This window comes from Conger conger, chromosome 9 (assembly GCF_963514075.1).
Source record: "Conger conger chromosome 9, fConCon1.1, whole genome shotgun sequence".
Taxonomy (NCBI): domain Eukaryota; kingdom Metazoa; phylum Chordata; class Actinopteri; order Anguilliformes; family Congridae; genus Conger; species Conger conger.
Window position 1 is genome coordinate 37,689,675 of NC_083768.1, and position 20,009 is coordinate 37,709,683.

General features: G+C 39.7%; 1 protein-coding gene across 1 annotated transcript in view; it reads left to right on the forward strand.

Annotated features, from left to right (window-relative positions):
* Positions 1-20,009, forward strand: part of LOC133136563 (cadherin-12-like) — a 92,176-nt gene that overhangs the window by 50,107 nt on the left and 22,060 nt on the right. Inside the window, exons 3-6 of the mRNA XM_061254177.1 lie at positions 6,713-7,007; positions 13,060-13,179; positions 14,906-15,073; positions 17,262-17,446. Coding sequence (XP_061110161.1) covers positions 6,713-7,007; positions 13,060-13,179; positions 14,906-15,073; positions 17,262-17,446 — 768 coding nt within the window. The remainder of the gene's footprint in view (positions 1-6,712; positions 7,008-13,059; positions 13,180-14,905; positions 15,074-17,261; positions 17,447-20,009) is intronic.

Consider the following 20,009-nt stretch of genomic DNA (forward strand, 5'->3'; position numbering starts at 1 on the left):
TTTGGCATGAACTGGATAGGAGTGTACCCATTAAAGAGAGCATCAATTCTCTCTCAATTACGTAGGATTATCCCTTAATCTCTCCTGGGTCTATTTCATTACTGTCTACTATATATGGTTGATGATTGTCTGACTGCATTATTATGTTGGCCACATGCAAGGAGGTCACAGAACCTTGTGTAATTTGCAGACTATATTTTTGACTTGAGACTGTCCTGAAATACAAATATCTCTGGCAGAGTTTCCGGACACCAGATGCAGGAGACAGAAACAAATGCAAGTGAATGACATGAAATGTGCCAAAGTATGTACATGTTTACTAATGCATTATTGCCCTAATTTCAATTTAATTGCCTTTCTGGACTAGTAATCATGTTAGCATTAGAACAATGCTTATACAAGACTTACACAGCTTCTTTGGTACAGCCAGGCTTATTTGACATCTTTAGTTATACAGTACATGTGTCTGTATTTTAAATATAACTTCATAAATCTGTGAAGTATCAAGAGATGAACTGCACGTCCCACTCTTTCTGTCCAGTTACAGTGCCGTGTTATGACATCAGACTTGCTGGCCAAAAGGCAGATGTGAAAAAGGAGAGACAATGGCTCATCACTGTCTGTGCCGGGACTCAGCTCATTGAATCAGGATGTGCAAAGTTGATGCATAAAATGGTGAAATTTCTGCCTAGGCTGCCCTCTGTTTTTCAGCAGCTGAGACCGGGGGTGGAGAATGGCAGCATGCTGCTCTGGCAGCCTTTAGTGAGGAGATACATCTCTCTGCCTGCCCTCTGCCTCTTACTTCTCCTCTGGATGGCCTTTAAGTGACAGATATCCTCCTCCGTAATGAGGGGCTCTCTTCAGCTGGGTGTCCAGAGCCATGCAAATGTAGAGAGGTTGTGTTAACTGCCCTGAACAAAAAATGCACTCACACACAATTAAATATAGGCTCAATTTGGTTTTAACACGAGGAAGGCCAGAACCAATGCCATTGGGAATTTGGACATAAAAAAACAACAAACAAAAAAAAACAACAACAACAACACTGTTTTACTTCCACCTCTTTTCTGAAATGTAATGAATGGGCTTAAAACTGTTATTCTAGGCAGTTTGTGTGTGTTTTCTTCACAACAATCCCCTGCCAGCCAATAGTAAGCAGGTAAGACTGCTGCTACCCAGGTGTGAATGGGTCGCTCTCCTCCGACATGCTATTTAGAAACTGAATTACTAACACTTTGCTGCAAATTGTGGGGAAGAATAATTGTGGGTGTTGCAGTTAGACATATTTATAGGCTAATTCCACAGAGATAACGCCTCTGATATACTTTCACGTTTTCACTGAAACTGAAACATTGAAGATGCACTGAATAGATGACATGACAGTGAAACATAAAGACAACTACATGGACTTTGTATTTCTACAGCTATTTTTACCATTTTGTGTTTTGTTTTGTTTCGCTCATTTGAGAACTTTTTTTTAGTGTGCCTCGACACATTTTGCTGATATAATAAATTTTTTACAATTGAGTTATACAGCTGTTGAATTCAATTCAAATTAAGTGCAGAAATCAATGCTGGAATGCTGAACAGGCAGTCCTAGATAGTAAAAAATCTCTGGCATTTCTAGTGTTAATAGCTAGGTCAGAATACAAATTGGCTCACATATTTCTCACATTCCTTTTTTTGTAAGAAATATTCATAATATGCCACTCTCAGACCCCAACATCTCCTCCAGAATCCAGAAACCTTTACTTGTGTTTGGCTCTGCAGGTAGAATGATGTTTTCCATTTCAGTTGAAATAGTAAACATAAATATGCATTTTAGTTTTCTGAGGACACTGTGTACTTGTGAATCATTTTTTAATGCTTGCATGTACATTTTAATTTGGCTATGGATCTGAACCATAATAAATATATGACAAAAGAAAATCCGCTGTTATAAAATTGGGATTATCTATCAGCTTTGTGACAGCATGATTGCATGTCTGCAGCCCTGAACATGGATACAGTAATTTAATATAATTAATGGTACGACATAAATCGGTTTACCACAGTAATGTGCAACTGCAGGATATGCAGTAATCCAAAAGTAGTACCCTATTGGACATCACTTGACCAGGGCTGTTAATGGACTGTAAGGGGGTAGGCGAGAAGGCCACAGTCATACTCAGAACTGATGACAAATGTTGACCATCCACTAAAAAGAGAAGTTCAATTATAAAATAAATGTTGGCATTACGGATAATGATGCCATTTATCTGGACAGCCAATATTGTTTCCTTTGATCAATATTTTCTTCTTTTCCTTCACTACTCATGAATGGAATGTCTGTTTCAGTTGCTATTGGGTCATATATCAGATATGTTAATGTCCTAATCAGTTTTAGTTTACTGAAACTGTGAACCATTTCATAATGACTTTTTGATAAAGATGGATTGTATGAAAGGCAGTCTCCCTCGACAGAAAGATGAAGGACTGTGCTCTGTAGCATGTTGATTAATGACCCTATATGTATATGTTGGTTGCTTTATTGGCTGTGTGCCTGAGCAGTGTTGAGCCATAAGTGAATGCTTCAGTTTAAGAAATGAAGAAATAATATTGCCATTGGATGATCTCTTTATCTTTTTAATGAAAACAAAAAGGAAACATAAAACAGCATTGTAAATTTTTAAGTGTTTAATGCCAGGCATATCACCTTCTTCTATTGCCTGTGTTTCCTGCACAAATCAGTAGTTTTCTTTCCTGAGTGAAAATAACTTAATGTGAAGGACTGGACAATTATGATTTGTATTACAATATACTGTCAGTTATTTTTCTCAAAATGTTAAAATTTATGTAAAAATTGACATAGTACAAATAATTTATATTATACGAGCCTTGAAGCTTGATGTGAAAATGATGATGCTATAGACTGAACCCTATAATTCTACACACTTGCCACATTAATGTTTTGAGTTTTCAGAATTGGCCCCTTCGTAATGTTGTGTTGTGATATGAGTCATAAGTGGCTTAAACTAAAACTGTGTGGTCATTATTTCTGATTGGAACTGAATCTCTAAATGCATGCACTTCAACCAAAACACAAACTCCTCCATTGTTCATTCTCCACCTGTTTCACTGGGCTTTCTACTCTGGAATGAACTAAGACACACATTGGAGAGAGCTGCAATAAAATAAAGGAATATATTTACACAGGGCGACAGGTTTCGAGCTGGGTGAATGCAATTTGGAATTAGCTGATCCTTTACTGACCTCCCAAGTCCTCTAAACTATTGCATTGAACTGAGTGAAATACTGTTGAATGCACTTTTGCATTAGCCTTTTGCACCTTATGCTAAACAGAGTGATAAACACTGCAGATTTTTAAAATTATTATTTTCTCTCCAGCCTGTGTATAACCTCCCTCAAAAAAAACTCCTTATTCTCTGATCTTTCTGATCATGATGTAATAGTGAAACACTCATTACAATCTCAGTGAGGTCCTTCTTGGAGAATAGCAATCTCACCTTCCCACTGCAAAACAGGTAGAGAAAATTGTGTGCCCCCTTTGTGCTGTTTTTTTTTTTTTTTTTTTTTTTTTTGGTTCAGTGAGGGAGTTATTGTAGGGGGGGGGGGGGAGGGGGCTCATTACAACCAGCCAAGAGTGCGAGTGAGCATTATGTCTTCCATATGTCTTCTTTTGTGCCCAGAGTGGTTCAGGCTGGCATTAATAATCGGTATCCACAGTGGATATGGTAATTTAGTTTGTGGCATAATTTATTTATTATTTGCAAACTGCCTCCTGTCTGCTTCAGGCCAAATTCTTATTCATATTAAATGGTGGTAGCAGCAGGGATGGCAAGCCCTTTACTGTACTCTTACAGTTCAGAACAGTAGTACAGAAATGTGATGCCAGGCATTACTTAATGAAGAACATTACTCAGAGATTAGCAATAATGCATGACGTTACACACGGGCAGGTTCGAACAGGCTATGCTGGAGCAGGTATGGGATTTAGCTCCATCTTAAGACCAAGAAGCGGTCTGGGGTGAAGGGTTAAGATTGCGGGGCAACGATTTAGGGACGAGGGATGGTTAGGGGGGCATTTACTCACGAGTGGTCAGGCAGAAAGATTATTGATGTGTACTTCTGATTCTGGATTTGTATTTTGGCTCAATATAACCTACTATTTTCTGTCTTACTTCCTCCTAATCGATCTTGCTTATTTATTTTACCATTTAGTATTTCATTGTTAACTGTCTTTCTTCTTATTCATTAATGAAGAGGTCCTCCGATGAGGGGGGTGTGGCGGGTTAAAAAATAAGCAATCTTATTACTTAGAGAGAGAAAGTGAGAGAGAAAGAGAGAGTGTGTGGGGGACAGCTTCTTGGCTAGCATCCTTTGAAATCTCCACAGCTCCCAGTGAGATTCAGCCCCGGAGGTTTGAGTACGTGCCCAGCACCTTGCTCTGCCTGTCCAACACACTCCTGCACACAGCACTGCACCCCCAGCCATTAGCAGGCCTGTTATGTCCCTTTGGAGGAGCAGGCCAGATACGTTCCACCTTAATCATCCGGCTTAATCTGTATTCTGAAGCAGCAGCCACTCCAAGGCGACATGACTGGGAGGGAAGACTCGGCTTGAAGATCGCAGGCCATCCTCACCCTGAATAGACTTGTAGAATGAAAGCGCAGCCAAGAGCGATGGTCTCAGAACAGCGAATCTGATCATTATCTATCACCGGGCTCAGCTTCAGCTGTGCACAAGGGCACATTCTCTCTCTCTCTCTCTCTCTCTCTCTCTCTCTTTCTCTCTCTCCCTCTCTGTCCTGTGGATTGCAGAATGTGTGATAGGACCAAGAAAGAGCTCACCTTTCTAAAAGGGCGAGGCTGGGCACAAGCTGTTTGATATGGAGCTACAGTATATCACGGTAACCGAACCCTGTGTGATTCGGGGGAGAGGGGGGTTGCAATCGGCATTATTTACGGTTCCTGTACCCTCACAGAAGTGTAAATGATTTTGTGTGAGTGTAGCTCACCACTTTTTCCCACACAAACATTGTTTACTCCCCATATCAGGCCATAAAGTTGCTTGTTTCAGTTCGTAGAATGGTGGCATGCCATTTGTAAAGGCTGGGATGGGTAGTGACCATATATTAGCTATATAGCTTATATCCCATAGCCTATGGATTGAATGTATATTCTACCTGACTCCAGTTAGACTATTGGATTTGCAGATGAATTGCCCTAACCTCCTATTTGATTGTGCACATTAAGCTAAAACACCTCAGTGCAAGAGCTTTTCATATTTCTGTATAGTCACCAAACACTAGGCCAGGCAAGTACACATATTTTCTTGATGTCTGCATTTTGTTTGCATAGTTTCTAAATTATTTTCATGCCTTATTTATTGTATTCTTCCTCTGGAATTCTCATTTGCATGCTCGGAGTCCACATTTTGTCCAGTGGTGGTTTGTTTTCACTCCTCAGTTCAGCTGACTGCTCAACTTAACTGTGCAGTCGTTGCAATGCAGGCGAGCCTTGGGTCCCTGCTCAACACGAGTTATCGTGGAGATTTCCCTGTTCACATTCCTCATAACAATGATGCCCTGTCCTACAGCATATGATTTTCATAGTCTAGCCACGCCACCTGTACCCCTCTTGTATTCCGAGCACAATTTATAAAGTGGGGGTGAATCAGCAATGTCTAGTGGCTGTGAAGAGGATTGCGCCCAGAGATTTAAAGACTGTTCAAACAGTTAATATATGCTGTTCATCGACTTGAGCACTCCTTTTTAATAATGGGCCCCAGCTTTTCTGCAAACAGACGCAACTTTTTCCCTGCTGAGAAGGGGCTGATGGATTTTCTTGTGTGCATGAAGTCCACTTCTGTGATCCTGGTCCGGTAATGAATGGCTTTATTCTGTGGATTACAATCGTTGGCCTAATGGAATTTTTAATTAAGATCGCTCGATATTCCCCTCGCAATTAATGAGGGGACGTGTCTTTTTTTTCTAAAATTGGATAATACAAACATTAGCAAATTAAATGGCTGGGTGGGTCCAGAGTAAATAAATAAATAAACAAACAAACATAACCAAAAAAACAGTTCTCTGTAACAATGGCGATTCTCACTTCTCTGGGAGATTGGGGAGTTGTCTTGGCTTTCTGGGACTTCACCTCAAATCCCTGGGAATGTAGCCAGTATCACAATGTCCTGCAAGTGTGCTCCAGGCAAGGAAGAAAAAAGTCAAATAATGTTAAAAATCAGCAGACAATATCATACTCCATTCTTGTTCTTTGGACAACAAATAAAAATATGCTTAAATAGAGACTAATGTATTGTGTATTTACATTAAATGCCATGTCATGGAGCGTGTGCACTGGAACAGACCTGAGTAAACCATCATAGAAATGAGCAATCAGATTTATGAGATCATTAAACCCCTCTATTGGGTTGTATGCACATACCATGTGTTTCTTTGATTCTCAAAGTCTGGAATCTGAATATAATAACAATATTAATTAATAGCAGGATTCAGCACCTGAATTCAGAGTTGTTCTGTGTGTGCTAGAAAATTGACAATTCTGAAGGTTAAATGCATGTTCCTGATTAGGATCAATTTAATATTACACCAGCTCACTGTACAGTCCAGCAAGTGTAAAAGCGTATATGTATTTATGTATTATTAATGTGACTATCGCACTCACACAGCCCTCTGTTTCCCCTCCAGCTTCACACAGACCTGGACAAGGGCGACAGCGTAGTGAAGTACACCCTCTCTGGCGAGGGAGCGGGCTCCATTTTCACCATCGACCAGACCACGGGGGACATCCACGCCCTGCAGAGCCTGGACCGGGAGATGAAGCCCTTCTACACGCTCCGCGCCCAGGCCGTGGACCTGCTCACCGGAAGGCCCCTGGAACCCGAGTCAGAGTTCATCATCAAGGTCCAGGACATTAACGATAACGAGCCCAGGTTCCTGGAAGGACCGTATTCCGCCAGTGTCCCGGAGATGTCTCCAGTGGGTAAGGCCCTGTTATCAAACCTGTGACCCACAGTGTGCCTTATACCGTACACTGGTTAATACTATGGAACACTGGCAACTCTCTATTTCCTGCAAATTGCGCTAATCCAAGTGTTTGTTTTTAATTAGCTGCTGAAGGAAAGTTTTGATGGTTTTCTTAAACTTGAGTTTTTTACTTATAATTTTATTTTATTTATTTATTTATTTTTGGTTACGATATGTGCATATTCATTGCTATTCTTTATTTACTTTAATTACCGTTATCACTGTGGTGGCCAGGGATATTTATATTTTACTGTGTCGATATTGGCTTCTGAAATACAATTTGAAAATACTAACCGCTGCACAAAATGGAGGGTGAACATTGGTCATTATGTGACTCCATGTGATGTCTGTATGAGAGGCACTTCAACAAACCAAAGACTAATCGCACATCATGTGCAGGCTGAATGAAATATCCGTTCCCCAGCGGACAGATAAAAATAAAGGATCTCACTGCTGGGCGGTGACCTGGCAGGCAGTGCTGTGCGGAAGACAAGGTGACTTTCAGTGCTCCTGAAAGTTCTCACATTTAAACTCACACTCATTTAGGTTAAGCAGAATATTTTCTCAAAGTGCATCTGGCCCATTTCTGACTTTCCTTTCATTAAACAATTGCCGTGAGTCTCTGCCACCAGTGTTTACATTTTAGAAACATACTTGATGTTTATTACATGTCATCTTTAGTCATTTCAAATTACAGAATGTGCAGACAGTAATTGCAACTAACATTTGTAAACATTTTATGAAACCTTGTTATTGCAACGGATTATAAGGGATATAATTTGAAATGAAGGCAATGCTGCTTTGAATGTGTTGCAGAGTAAAGCTGCTTTCATACCGCTGTTAAGTTGAATATATGCCTTAAGGCTTTATTTGTTTATTTATTTTTATTTTATATTATTTCATGACACATTGCATGCCCAGGTCCTCGTAATTGTAACAAGCCGGGGTTATGATTAAGATTATCTTTATTTCACAACTGTAAGTAATTCAGTTTTCACCAGCTTGCCCTGCTTAACAGCTCCGCCTAAGATCACAGAATATAATCACATCTAATGAGGCTCGATCATGGGGGGGAGGGGGGGGGGGCTTGCTTCTGGATTGGGGGATGACTGGAGGCTTGCTGTTAATGGTATTTTGCAGTGGGCTGTACATGAAAATATATGTGCATTTAATAGACCTGCAGATGATCCAGGGGTAATTTCAGCAGGTACAAAGATAGCATTCGTAGCAACAATAGCCTCCAACCAGCAATCAACTTACAATCTCCAGTGAAAAGAATGCAGCATTTATTTCTTCCTGACTAGCTGTATGTGTCTGCATACCACCCTCTCTCTTCATTTGCCCCTTTCTGTTCTTTAGACCGCATTTCAATAATGCATGCGAGCTGCCATCTCATTTCCATTGAAACAAATCTTTAAATAAGGAAATGCGAAATATAGCAGAGCATTTGAATATAAGTACACTTTTTTAAATATTATATTGTTGACAATCTCTCTCTCAATCTCTCTCTCTCTCACTCTGTCCTGTGTCACCCCCCCCCCCACATACACACATACACCCACTTGTCAATGCTGTCTTTGTACACAGTTTTAAAACACTAGTTTGTGGTGACAGGGCCTTTCAGAGTGAAGGATATGGCCTGTAACCTTGCTATAGTCATCACAGAGTCATTTCACCTCCGCCCCCTTCATTCCCATCTCAGACCTGCTGTCCCCAACCGGATCCATGTTCCCCTCCTTACGTGGCTCTTCCAGCTTGTATGGCATCGCTCACTGCCTTTCAGATGTAGTTTTAATCACATTACAGTTTGAATGACTGCCACAGTTATTTTAAGACGTGCTAAAGCACTAATCATTTCTTCGTTACCTTAATTGTCTAAAGCAGGCAAGACAAAGAAATGTCATTGAGCATGTGAAATCCAGACTGCTGTAAGTGGTTCTTTTTCCTTATTCTTTCAGATGTAGTCGTTGTGGACTTCCCTTGTCTACCCGTGGAATATGCTGATTTCCAGCGTGTGTCCTGTTAACAAGCTTGTCAACACGACACTGATAGGCGGCTATGCAAATCCCTAAAACGCACTGGCAAACATCTGCGGTCCAAGCTGCGGGTTCCCACACAGAGAATTAGATTTTTTCTTTCTGCATCTGCAGTGATTGCATTTCTCATGTACTGTACAGTAGCTCCATGTGTTATCAGAGGCCAGTATAATATGAGCCATAGATCTGAATCTGAAGCCATTGCAATGATAGGAAAAAAGGTTGCCAGAGGCTTTTGGTTCTTGGTTATCAGTAGCACAGCCTGCTCATTACATTTTAGATTGCCCTGCCAGGCCTTCCCTATGGTAGTTCTCTGTCACTCGGCTTCAGTAGCAGACAACCCTCCAGACCCACCTAATTATCCCCCCGTGAAATAAATGACATTTTTTTGGTAAAATAAATGGGGCATCCAAGTGGCTAATAAGGTTGTGGGTAGTAATGCGTCCCGCGGTCAGGTTATCAAAGGCTAACTGTGCTAGAGCTACTTGGTGCCATTCAGGGAAGGATGTTCTTTGTTGGCTGAATTTTTTACTTATAGAAATATTTTCGCCCCAAGAGCGCCTCCTCTGGTGACTGGCGTGAACACATTACACAAAGCGATGGCTGCTGCTCTGGTGCTATGGGAACAGAACAGAAGGGGTGGCCGACAGTACACACTCCAAAGCAGGAGGAATTGCAATGATGAGACGGCCTTTGAATACGACTGCGAGAAAAATAGAAAAGCAGCAGCCTCTCTCAATTTTAGAAATTTTGGGTTTGATGGCAGGGTGTTTATAGCAAATTCAATTCCATGCATATATGCTCACAGAAAAAAAAATGGTTCCAAAAGTAACCCAGTGATTCCATAGAATAAATCTATCAAGTTCACAGGCTCTTTGTCAGGCAAAATGGGTTCTTTGTCTGGGAGCTTTCACACTTCACATCAATGATAGAGGCTTCCATGAACAAGTAAAAAGGGTTCCTTTGTCGAGACGAGGAAAATGACCCTTTTCCTGAGAGTTTTTAAAGGATCAGCAGTGCTTGTCACTTGATTTCTGAAATCAAAAAAAGTTTGGATTTATTTCATTGTAAAAGTTCCAAAGGATAACTATACTTCTATTTCATTATAATTAACTCCCTATTCCCAATTTTGATCACCAAATGTTTATGTTCTTGTTCATCACTATGTCCTCTACAAATGTGGAAGAACATAAGCAAGCTACGAGCTTGTTATTGTTCTGATATTATGTTGCTATTAATCTGTATACGGTTATATTTATGTAGAGGCCCAACCACACATTAGAACATTATCAGAACCATATGTGTTGCATATTTTCTAAAACATGTATTTAATACCTAGGCAAACTGGAACAGCTTTATGCTTTACTCTCTCCTCATGACTGATACCTGAGGAGCACAAGTAGTGAGACTGATGGTCACTGACCCAAATACTGATAAACATGAGTACTTCTGGCTTCCTGCAAAACATCATGGCACAAACATAAATAGGTGACTGTGCTGGTTTATGATGTAGTTCATTCAGAGATGGATAGGGGGAGCTAGTGAAGAGAAGTCAGACAGCAGGAGTGAGCACGGGGAGAGAATGACATGGATGGAAGGATGATGGGTTTATTGCTCCTGCTGAGAAAGAAGTGCCCTTTTTTTCCCCATTACAGAGTCATTACAGAGACCGAAACTGTGTTTTATATGTGTTCTGCTTTCCAGTGCATATTTTATTTATTTAGATATTTGATGGGCACCATTTTATTAGTTCATTTTCAGAGAGTATTCACATGGGACAGCCCCAGTCATACAGCACTGATATTATGAATGATGCCGGCACATTGATTGAACTGCTGCCGTTTAATGGGTGACATTAAAGGGCATATGCTAATTATAATGGCATTCGTTAATTCATCTATTGACTTTAATTATTCCAAAACTGGATGGCTTGCCAGACTCACTGTGGCGTTGTTGTTGGATCATAGTTGTTTATTCAAAATGCACTCGCTACCACTCACTTTGATTCACAAATAAACACAGGCCTCATTGTGCAAATACAAAACATGTTTTCTGTCATTTTGGTGATGTCTGCACAGTCTTTATTTGCATTTATTTTAATTGCATACAATTCAAATGATAACACATAATTACACCATGCTATAAAAATCCTCATATTTATAGTCAATAATAAATGAATAAATGAAATACGATTAATTTATGAAAAGAAATACGATTATATTTTTTTATTCTATTGAGACATTAAACTGAGAGTATTTATGCATTTACTTACTTTCTAACTAGATTTGATATCTGTCAATGAAGACCTTGCTTCTCGTGGCATTCTGACAGTGATTTGCATGGGACTGCATTGTTATTTGCATGCATTATTTAGACATTTGGAAAAGTAAGCATACATATTTTTATCATGGATTCATGAACATTTCAAAAGAATATTAAAAAGTGATTGCATAAGGCCTTTTGAAAGAACTTTGAAAGAAACTGACCAGAGTTACTGAGCAGTTCTTCAAAGACTACGCCCAAAACAACGGTGCCTTGGAGAATGTATCTGAAAATGCCTAATCCTATGAAGTAATAATGCATGCGAGTCTTGTGCACAGTTTGCAAGCTGGAACTTCTCCAAACAAACCTGCCTTGTAGAGGAATAGATACTTTACTCAAATTCACTTTCTGCTTGCTGGCACATCATTACTTCTGATTCTGTAAAGATACTCCCGTAACAGTTATGTGCAATGGCTGCCCCCATGGCAGCACAAACATTCTACAAACTGTTGAATTTTCTCCATTCTTCTTTTGAGATTTTTCTCTTTTGTTGAAACAAATTATTTGACGAACTCCTTATTGACATCTGTTCAGTGGATAAAACCGAATTTAGCGTCTCTGAAATGCGCTGCGTGGAATGCCAATCTTTTAAGAAGATTGAGATGTTAACCTCCCTCTTCTGCGGTTTAATAGTATTGTTAACCATCTGTTGGCAAAGGGAGCCTTTGTTTTAGAACAGATTGCCCACTGAAGTCAATTTAGAGTATGCCTTTTTGTGTTTACTAGTATACTTGATAAACTGTGACAGGTTAAACTACAAATTAATGTAAATTCAATTCAGTCGGACATGTTTGCCTCTGCCAAAATGATGATGCTCAACCAAAGTAGCCTAGCTAATCCTAAACTACCTACTCTGCTTAAATTGACTTATGCGTTAATTTAAAAGGGAAGATTTGAATTAAAGGGATACAATCAAATCCTGATTGATTGTTACCTAAATGTTTGTTGGGGAAATCTTTTCCAGCAAGGTCCTTCTTAATTAAAAAAAGATTGAGGAAAGGGTGTCAATTCCTGAAACTATCAATAGCACTTAAATAGTATATACGATATGGAGAACAGCACAATAGGGCTATCAGTCACTGGAACATCTCGATCCCTCATTGAAAGAGAATATACTGCAAATATATTGAAATTAGATACAGTAATAATCTACTGCTACACTTTGCAATGTTTTCAGAATGCTTTGTTTTTAATGTTGTAAAATATATTCATAATTGCATTGTAGACATACTGCATTTACAATATACTGCATATTACATTGGTAAATGCAAGGCAGCTGCTTAATTTGGGTGGTGTCTAGTATTTAAGCGGAAGAGTTTCCTCAGTCAGTGGGTGACGCCCTGTGTACAGTCACACTGATGGCAGTGCTGTGAAATATTACATCTGGGTAGCTTGGGCTGGAGTGCCGGCTACTGCACATTAAGCCAGCTGGTAAACAGTAGAATTCAGGGGTTTTAGTAGTTTTTCACCACTCTACGGAGGGACAAACATCTCCGGTGCAGTTGTGGAATTGGTAGTGTGAGAAACTCGAAACCCTATGAAACCCAGTTAGAAAACTGCAGAGGGGAAAACTTGCCCTAGTTAATCAGTGTAACTTTTGATTCATATGGAGTGGCCTAATGTTGAAAGCTGTTCCTCTGTGCCATGCAGGTGCATACGTGATGCAAGTGACTGCCACCGATGCCGATGACCCTACCTATGGCAACAGTGCTCGTATAGTGTATAGCATCTTACATGGACAGCCATACTTCTCTGTCGATCCTAAGACAGGTAAGCACATAACTACTACTACTACTACCATATGACTACTGGATACAAGTGATATTTAATGCCTTGGTCTGTAACAGTGACAGAAAATTGTCAATGGAAACTATGACGATGATACTGTATAAGATGCAGGTAACATTTGCCCTTAGCTGTGTCCAAAATAAATAATAAATAAATACCATTATGTCTTTGGAAATTGGTTGCTAAGTACATTTATTTCAAGTACAAATTATATACGGACTATGGCCCAAGTAGTTTGCACCCCACTGTATGTGCTGTCCGTGGATATGTTGGTCATAGTGTTATGAGCCCTGTATGTACTGTACTGTATGTACTGGATATGTTGGTCATAGTGTTATGAGCCCTGTATGTAAAGACCTGTGTAAAGAAAAAAATGAACAATTGTTTTTGAGCATGAGTGATTTTAAGCATAAAGTTTGGTGTCTTGCAGTATGTATTGTTGTTTTTGTTGCTCCCATGGTGTGCAATTACAGCACTTTATCCACCCATGATGGCTTTGTACATTTCTCTGGATTAGAATATCTGCCTAATAAATAATAATAATGATGATAATAATCATGATCTATGGCTAGACAGTGCAGTTAGGCTGCTCCAGTAATACAGGACTAAGGCTCATATAAATGAACACCAGAGTCATTAACGACACACATATTGATCTCTCAGCAAGAAGAGCCCAATCCTCAAACGCTCTAAAACTCCACATTATATTGCTCCCCTTTTACAGGTAGACTTCATAATGTGGCAGAGGCCCAGCAGGAGTGAAAAAAAGGCTGAAATTCAGCAGCTCCTATGCTTAGTTGTGCTGGGCCTATTTTCAGCCCACACATTCACATCAACAGCGCTGCCCCCAGCACTTGCCCCAAACAATAGTCAATATGCTTTCGCCCTGGGCGAAATGATTCATTTTCAGGGGAGCCTGCAGAGTTTATAAAGAGATTTAAGCAGTTTATAAAACACCATAGCACAGCTGAGAACTGCACCGCACAAGTGTATATCAGCACAGATGTGATACAAGGAGAGTGGTAGAAGCCTGAATGCACAGTACATATAGAGTGAAAATCAATGAGTGGAATGTAAATCTTTGAAATTGGAAGAAATTGGAGGAATAGACGTCCTTCGCATGAGGGAGGGGGAGACAAATAAGGGAGGAAAACAAAAGAATGGCGTTCTTCACCTTGAGCCCCGGCTGTGTCCCCAGCAGGGGAAAAAAGAAAAACAGATGAGCATCTTGTCAAAACGAAAATCTTTTCATTGTGGCACACAAAGAACTGATGATCTTGGTGAGATCAAATCCGACATGCTTGAAAGAGCACAATAAATGTGCAGCGTAAGAGAATAGCTGGGAGATCAGCGCTGCTTGGAGTTCTTTTTGAAAAATCCCGTTTTCTCCCATTCTGTCTTTGCAAAGGAGATCCTTTGTTAGGCTGCCTTTTTCCGCACAATTCCATACTCTCGTGGGGGGTGGGTTGTGGTATAGGGACCAAGTACCTTTCTACTGTATATCAAAGATATTGCTCCATTGTGTGGCAGTATGTGTGTGCCTCTTCATCATTGAACTTTTCAAATCTTAATTCCAGGATAAATTACTCATGACCATTCTCATCAAAGCCAACAGGCTGTATAATAGCCAACATTACCAACCTCTCTCTGTCTGCCTTCATCCCTCCCTCCCTCCCTCCCTCTCTCTCTCTCTCTCTCTCTCTCTAAGGAGTGATCCGGACAGCTCTGCCGAACATGGACAGAGAAGTGAAGGAAATCTACCAGGTTCTCATCCAAGCCAAGGACATGGGGGGGCAGCTGGGGGGTCTGGCAGGGACGACCACCGTCAACATCACCCTGAGCGACCTCAACGACAACCCACCCAGGTTCTCAAAAAGTATGTCTGTGTTAAAAAAGCCTTTGTGCGTGTGTTTGCGTGTGCGTGCGTGTGTGTGTGTGTGAGAGAGAGAGTCAAGGGTCCTGAGATGTTTTGATGATTATCTTACAATTTTGATTGAGATTTAATTGAGATTAGTATTTAGGAGTAAGATTCAATCTCTGTACTGAGCTCATCTGAAAATTAACGGGAATGGAATTACACAGACTGTTGGGACCGCGGGGGGAGTTTTTGTGCTGGCGTTTAATGAATTTAAGGCTGGAAAAAAAAGGTCCTTAAATGGCCTTGGATTTATTGTAGGCAACTTTTCTGAACAGTTTGCATTTCTCTGTAATGCTCTCTGATGCAGAGGGAAATCAGAACAACATGTAGCTGCACACCTGCTTATCATGGCTAATATTGCAGCGTGGTGGGGTTCCATCATGAAACTGACAGACCAGGAATTCAGCTCAAGGCTTTTTGTTTACAAGGAAACATGTGATCAACAGGTTCAGGTTTCCAACACAGACAACAAATAGTTTGAATGGGCTTCTGGCTCGACATTCGTATAATAAACATGTTTTCTCGCATATTAACTTAGATTGTGAGCTAACAAACACATTTTAAATAGCCGTTTTTGGCAACGGCGCATATGTATTTAGAAAGAGTTTGTTCACCAACCCGGATGTTAGCAATCCGAGTCACGCTGGAAGTCTTCTGGTTGACCAGTTCGTACCCCCTAGATGCCACAATATCCATTAGCCAAATGCTAACAAACAAGTTTGTATCTGCCTTAATGTATGTCACAGAAACTGGTGTGGTTTCAACTTAGGCTGTTAGCTGTATTTTTTTGTCCTTGCCTTTTACACTCAGTCCATCTCTCCATAATGCACACCCCACCTAAAAACAACAACAACCACAACAACAACAACAAAACAACATATAAACATAAAATAAAGTAATCTGGGTGAGCTGATCTGTTGTCCAAAGTCCAAATGAGCCTGTAAAAAAATGTTTTAAGCTAACTTGGCATCATGTGACCCGATGTCTCATTCCCAGTACAGATTGGGTTCTCTTTATCTCCTTAGCTCTTCAGAACCTGTAATCCCAATTCCATTTAGCTGTTTATTCGTTGTGTCAGCACTTGTGCACGGTAAAAGGAATGTTAATGATACTGATATCATTATTAGTGATTACAGTACACCTGGCAGTGCTGTTTGGTCAGGGTTTTACCATCAGGTTAAGAAGCATTGAGAACTGTTTCCCTTCAGTAATTGTCAATATTTTACTCATCATTTAACACAAAGAACTCACCAAAATGCAATTATAAGCACACAAGTAAACAAACCCCAGGGAAAGCACTTGCTGTGATGTATGAAATGTGCACCAAGTAAATTATCCATTGGAAGAGAGGTTTACAATACAAATGCATAGTGCATCCAACCAGGCATTTGCTTTTGGTCTGATAGAAGTACCCGAGGCACCTTTTTAAACAGAGATGTGGGAAAACAGTCCTTAGATGGCTAAACCTGAGAGAAATTGGGGAATGCACAGTGATTTAGAACAAACAAGCCATTCATCAGCCCCTTAGGCTTGGCCACACAGTACGATGTGCAGTAGGTCTAACCGGGACCATATGCACACTATAAGATTACATATTGTAGTGCCTAATGGACTTGTGTGGACTGTTAGAGTTGAAGTACAGTTTTCCTCAATCACTTTGGCCCAATTGAATCGAATGACAATTAAAGTTCTCAGAACAACATGTGACAACCCCACACCATAACATCACAGCAGAACGCCATTCCTCATTGCATTCTACAAATTGCAAATGTGAAGCAAATTCATGCAAATTATTAATTACAATCGTCTACAATTGGCCCAAATATCAATCGCATAAGTCTTGTTGATCAGAATAGATTGTTATTTCTGTTGAATAGTGATCCTCCCAAACACATCTATGCAACTACTCTTTGTGTATGCCATCATGCACAAAATGGTCCACCCAACCATCACAATATGTCAAGTAGATATTCCCTAAATGTTTTTTTTCATTTTTTTTTTCATTGAATCATTTTATGGCCAATGCAAATAATTATGGGAAAGGTAGTCCATGAAAGGCTGAAGCAGTGAGTGTTGTGCCAAAGGTAGTCATTGCAGGACAAATACAACAGGGAACCTTGACACATATTCTTGTGTCATATGACAGGTATATTTCACCTCAGAGTTCCTGAGTCTTCACCCGTGGGGTCAGCTGTGGGTAGGATCAAAGCGCATGATCTAGACACCGGGAAAAACGCTGAGGTGGAGTACTACATAGTGCCTGGAGAAGGAGGCCACATGTTTGACATTGTTACCAACGCACACCAGGAAGGGATCATCATCCTCAAAAAGGTACGATTACACCCCAGTCTCTCCGTGCTCTGCCTTACTGATACTGCTTTTCTTTTTTGGAACTCTCCCATTGCTGAAAAATCCTCTTTTGTCCATTGTTGCCTGCTGGCCCGCTTTTTTTCCGAGATTATTCACGGACACAGACATTTACAGTTAGAATAATGAACAATAACACAAACAGTGTGTAGTGATGCGGGGTATCCCAAAACTGCTGACAACCATTGGCTGAAATTCAATGAACAGCTATTTTCTTTCTCCACGAACCCAGTTTGGCATGTTTAGCAGTTACCAAGACTAATATAAACCATTGTGGCTGCATTTTGTTTTTCAGAAAAACGAAAAATGTTGACTTAATTCCCAGGCACTATCTCTCCTACGCAGTAAAAAAGGAGGTAATGTCTTTTCAGAGCCATTTAGCAACTGTAAAATTGAACTTTAAGGCAAGATATCATGCAGACATACGCCCAATAACCATTCAACAAACCAATATATTTTACCTTTAAGGCGTCTTGCAGCTGCAACAAAAGACAAAGCAAACAAAAAACTGAAAAAGGTGAAAAGAAAAAGATAGTTCCTGTCAAGTTTTGCAAACGTCATATCATAACTTTAGTCTTCAAACAAAAGAAAGACAAATGTAGACATTCTGCAAAAAATATGAAGGAATAAACCTACCACAACCAGATGAGATTTGCTGCCTCTTAACCAGATGTGACAGCCATAAATCTCTAGCCTGGCTATGAAAATCTGGTGTCTTCAGATAAATGGCATTGCTGTTGTGCCGATTCACCGATAAAAGCTTTTGAAATATGTTTGAGTGCTGGGCTCCCGTGGGTAGCATAGAGGCTACATTTATTTATTTATTTTATTTATTTATTTTTCCTAAAAGCTTGTTTCCTCTGTGTTACTTCCAACATGGTGCAGCACTTAAATCCTATTTTTGTTTTCTTTAAGCACTGCATCAAATTGTCATAAAGAATATTTTATTGAAAGCAGTACTTTTAGGTGTTATTAAAAATTAATTTCATTTTTTTTTATCATGGGCCATTGAAAAGTGATACCGGATGATTAAACTTAGATCATAAAAAGAGACACCAAGAAGTTGAATAATAAATCAATTTTATCATTTGAGATTGTGTTGCATTTATTGTGTTAGATTAATAGTTGCTCCTCTGAACACATTAAATATGCAAGTTCACAAGCTGAAATACTGTACTGTACTTACTACATACACCAAATCAGGAAAAAAGGAAATAGTAATAAAGCATCAGCCAAACCTTGTTTTATGAGAAAAGCAAACATTGATACATGATATAAACAAACAGGGATGGAACAAACTGTAAGAAATACTTTGTTCCAGGTACACAGTAAAATCTTCAATGTTAAATCAACTCTCACAGAGTGGATAGAGTCCCAGTTGGACTCATTTGTTCGCTAAATCAACACTGGACATTTTACTGTGCAAGCCCTCTTGATTTACAAGGGCACTTTCTGTGCGAAGTGAAGCACTCCCTCTTCATCTGAAATGACGTTTTTGAAATGAAAGGTTTTTGTGTAAGAGGGGTTGTGGACATAGGGATGGTGGTCAGGGATCTCCTCTTCTGTACCTCAGACTCCCATACACACTGGTGGGCTGAGCAGGAAGTGAATGTCCTGGCCACCCTCGAATTTACACACTCATTTCAAATGAACTCATATCAGTGACCCGCTCTATCATAATCAGTCATAAATCGTGACAGGCAATTTCACATAAATCGATATTTATGTAAAAATGTAAATTTTTGGCTGTTTTTGGCTTGTATCTTAATTTTAATAGCTTGGCTTTAATAATCTGCATGTCATAATGCCAAATTCAGAGTAAAAAATATCGTTTTTAAGCTTTTGAATGCAGGATGTCAAAGTGAAATTAATACCGGAGTTATGCATTGTTACCGGTCATCAGTCACCATGCAGTCACACAATCACAACCACTAGCGACCACTTTAATGTCTTGTCTTTCATGAATGTCTCAATGCCAAATTCAATTCAAAAATATAGTTTTAAATGTTTAAAATAGAAGATGACGTGGTAACAACATTTGGAGGCTAGCCTGCTTGTTCACCTGTCACAGACAATCACATCAGTTGAATATGTGGCTACATGTTAATGTATTTGCTTTAATGGTCTGCATGTCTTAATGTCAAGAGAAAATGTTCAGAGTAAAAATATAGTTTTAAAGGGTTTATACATAAGATGACAAGGTATAGCCCCAGAGTTTCGTTAGACCAGTGTCAGTATTTTCCAAGTATAGCATTCTCACCTAACTACCATCTAGCGACAAAACTTTGAAGCCGTTTTTCTCAAAAACATGATATCTGGAGTAGACTATGCGACTGTTGATTAGGTGGGACTGGGGGTGAGGTGCTGTGCTATTCAAACATTAATCCCTAAATCTCACTCAGCATAAATTTTGCGTGCCACATTTTTATATTGTTATCACATTTGTTTAATTTCTGTTGATCACTGAAATGTTCAACTTTTCAAAGTGGCTGTGAACCTGGCCTTAAAAATCTTACTTTGCAGAACT